We start from the raw sequence: 3441 nt of genomic DNA, 5'->3' as shown, positions 1-3441 counted from the left end.
CTGGGGGTTTCAACATCTTACAGAATATGGCGATGCTCCTGGTGAATATAGCCCCCGACTGTGTATGGTGTGGGGTGGTGGAAAGGTGCGGGTACATGCCAAGAGTCGGGTATGTACGACATGTCGGGTCTTGGCCGTACTTAGGGTTAAGGTCCTTAGGCCCCTGGGCCCTTGCGTCTGCCTATGAATCGGAACAACCTTCACAGGCCGAATTTTTGGGCAGTGAATATGGTGATCAGGCAAGGCCAAAAGCGAACGGTACAAGCGGCTCATCATGCGGGCGTCGCCAATATTCGTCACACAGTTGGAAATGCGATCTCCGGGCCATCACCAATTGCAAGAATCATCAGAAATTTCAGTAGTCTTTAAATGCCGTCGCCAAAATTTCTGTCACCAATCTTAATACTGGCACTATGGTACTCGGTTCGCCTCGTCTTGCCTCGTCTTGCCTCGTCTTGCCTCGTCTTGCCTCGTCTCAGCTTGCCTCGCATCGATTGCAGATCGCCGTCTCCAATACTGCCTAACGTTGGACAACATCATAGGTCCCGTCAGCATACTAGGACGCATGAGGTACAAGGAAGTGGTTTTAGTCATTGCGGTTTGAGATCCGCAACCTTAAAGTATTGAATGCGGCATCTCCTAAATTGACCATTGGTACTTATCTGTCTGAATTTCCTGAGGAGCTGGTACAGTTGCTGTTCTCCCTGGGGAATATTTTTATCTGAGATTGATGTATTGCCGCTAGCGGCACCGAGACCTGTTGGCTGGCCTGCTGTAGCAACGGATAAGTTCGAATGTATGCCGTGTCGAGTATGGTAGCCCACCCATCCTCTAGGAATTATGATAACATTCAGTGGGCTGGAGCAGTGGTACGGCCCAGCAGCACCTCGGCGACCCAGACACAGACACTCGTGTTCGATGACAGGGGGGTTCATGAGCTGCAGCACTGCAGTCCTGAAAGCAGCGGCAGCAGGGGTGGGGGTAGTGGTTGGCGATACACTTCGAGCTCCGATGTTAAGCTTTCTATGGAATTGACCGACGTGCGCTACCCGGTCTACGAGCCCACCTCCGATTGCGTGCTGTTCGTGAAGGGGCAGGCGGTGTGCTCACTGGACAGCAACAACGTGGTGGATCTGGTCGCAGGCAACATGCTAGCGCGTGGATTTTTGGACCCGTGGGACCCGTGAGTACCTGCTGGTCCTGGTCACTGGGGGAACCTCCAGCGGGCACCATGACGATACATCACTGACGTAGGCATAACTGATCACGGCCCAGTTTGTCTTCCCCTCAGCAATTTCCGCATGCTCACATGCCAGGAGTATCTATCTGCACACACATGCCCATCAATTTCCAGAGGATGCTGTGCTAACGAGGAATGCATTGTTATGTTATAATCCTCCGCCGCCTCTGCAGATACACGGAGCAGGAGACCGATTGCAGTGGTGATGGGTACCGGGGGGAGGCACGCTTTTCGACCATAACCGCCCTGGCACCCGACGGCAAGGGCAGTGTGTACATCGCGGAAGCCGAGCGCATCCGCAAAGTGGACCTCCTAAGCGGCCAGGTGACAACCCTGCCGGGCTCCGCACCGCCAACCGGCTACACGTGGACTGGGCTGTCCCATGATGATGATGCCGATGTGCTGTTTGCCGCGATGGCCAGTGCGATCTGCCGCATTGATCTAATCACCTTGACTACAACTGCTGCGTCGGCGCATGTGTCTGATGCCAACGGAGAAGAGTGTACCACCCCAATGAGCACAGCTGCCGGTGAGCTTAAAGCGAAGGTGAACCTTGTAGCTGGCGACTGGCAGGCGACCGGCAACACAGATGGTCCGGGAACTATCGCACGCTTTACTCACATCATTGCTATCCTGGCTGGCGTACACCAGCAGCTGTACATCCTAGATCATGACAAGTTCCGCATCATGAGTGCTAGTGGCTACGTCAATACGGCACTTACCGGGCTCCCAACAGACCAGTGCTCTATTGCTGCCTTGCCCAGTGGCGAGCTGGCTATGGGCGTTAAGGGCTCCAGCTACTCCCTACTAAGGATTGTCCGAGGGCCCCAGCTGGGGCCCAGCAGCCCCACGTCAGGCGGCATCAAGGCTAGCCACTCCATGCCTAGGCAAAGGCCATCTGCCGCCCTCTCGAAACTGCACCAGACACTCCTTCTGTGTGTAGCAGGGGCGGATGTAAACCCAGCCACCGTCAATATTCACACACGTGATGGCACTGTCTTCGTGGCACATCGTTCGGCCCTTGTGAGTCACAGCCAGTACTTCGAGAAGCTGCTGGTGCCGGGAGGTGGCTTCACCGACAGTGGTGCTGAGGATGTTAAGTTGCCCGATGCCGACCCGGCTGCATTCCAGTGGCTGCTGGCCTACATGTACACGGGGGAGCTGTACATGCCAGATGAGCTGCTACGGACTGCCGTACTTCTCGCGGATCGGCTTTTGATGCCACAAGATTGTGTGGGGCAGCTGCAGAAGTGGCTGCTGGCGGTGGTCACCCCCCAGTCGGTGCTTTCGGATCTTCTCTGGGCGGAGCAGCACGGCATGACGTCACTGGTGCCACAGCTCAAGCTGTGGCTGGTGCGGCAGAGGAAGAGCGTGGTGTTGGGGGAAGAAGATCTGCTGGGGGAAGAAGATCTGCAACAGCTGATAGTCTGCTGTCCATGCCTGGTGGCTGACCTGATCCGGATGCCCTGACATGCTGTGGCGTGCATGGACAGCGAGGTAGGATTAGTCAGCACAGCATCTTCATACCATAATGTAGCAGCCGACCGCTGAAAAGGTCTCTCGAGTTGCTGGTGGTCGTGCTCTGCGCGTATTTATAGCACCTTACTGTGTACCGGCTGCTACATTCCCCCCCCTTTGAAGGGAACCGTCTCGGGCCCTTAGAGCCTCGTATACCACCAGCCTGTGCCTACCTTTTCCTACCCTCGGGCAGTGGGTAATTACTCCACGTCACGTCATGTGCCGGCTCACATGCGCCTAGCCGTCTTCAGATTTTTCAGGCACAGAGACAGTCCAGTCGGTTCAGCTACTTTTATGATTTGTGCGATATTCGCTCTCTGAGTCGCCACACCCGAATACCACTCGAACGTGATCGGTGGGGGTTGAACCGACGACTTCAGGATCGTGAATTTTCACGAGGTCTCGATACCAAATGTAGCAGCCGACCGCTGAAAAGGTCTCTCGAGTTGCTGGAGGTCGCGCTCTGCGCGTATTTATAGCACCGTACTGTGTACCGGCTGCTACACATAAGATCTCACAGGCGCATATACAGCATGCTATGCGGACTTCTGCTTGGTGTGTGCGTGTGTGTGGCTGGGAAGGTGAACACCGGGGGAGGCAAACGGCTCAAAACGACCGCGAACTCCTGTGTGCTTAGCTCTGTTGTTACTTAATTAAGCCACGTTGAAGGTAAGGGTTAGCAT

At 55.3% G+C, this 3441-nt stretch overlaps 1 protein-coding gene across 1 annotated transcript; it reads left to right on the top strand.

The window, feature by feature from the left end:
• Nucleotides 1-1025: 1025 nt before the first annotated feature.
• VOLCADRAFT_102897 (uncharacterized protein) lies at nucleotides 1026-2710 on the top strand (the record flags this gene model as incomplete). Its single annotated transcript, XM_002946252.1, has 2 exons — nucleotides 1026-1183; nucleotides 1414-2710. The coding sequence occupies 2 exons, from the start codon at nucleotides 1026-1028 to the stop codon at nucleotides 2708-2710; spliced, it is 1455 nt and encodes a 484-aa protein (XP_002946298.1).
• Between the last annotated feature and the right edge of the window lie 731 nt (nucleotides 2711-3441).

Source organism: Volvox carteri (genome assembly GCF_000143455.1).
Source record: "Volvox carteri f. nagariensis unplaced genomic scaffold VOLCAscaffold_1, whole genome shotgun sequence".
Classification (NCBI taxonomy): Eukaryota; Viridiplantae; Chlorophyta; class Chlorophyceae; order Chlamydomonadales; family Volvocaceae; genus Volvox; species Volvox carteri.
Note: the sequence above shows the minus strand (reverse complement) of the source record. Positions and strands in the feature narration are given on the sequence as shown.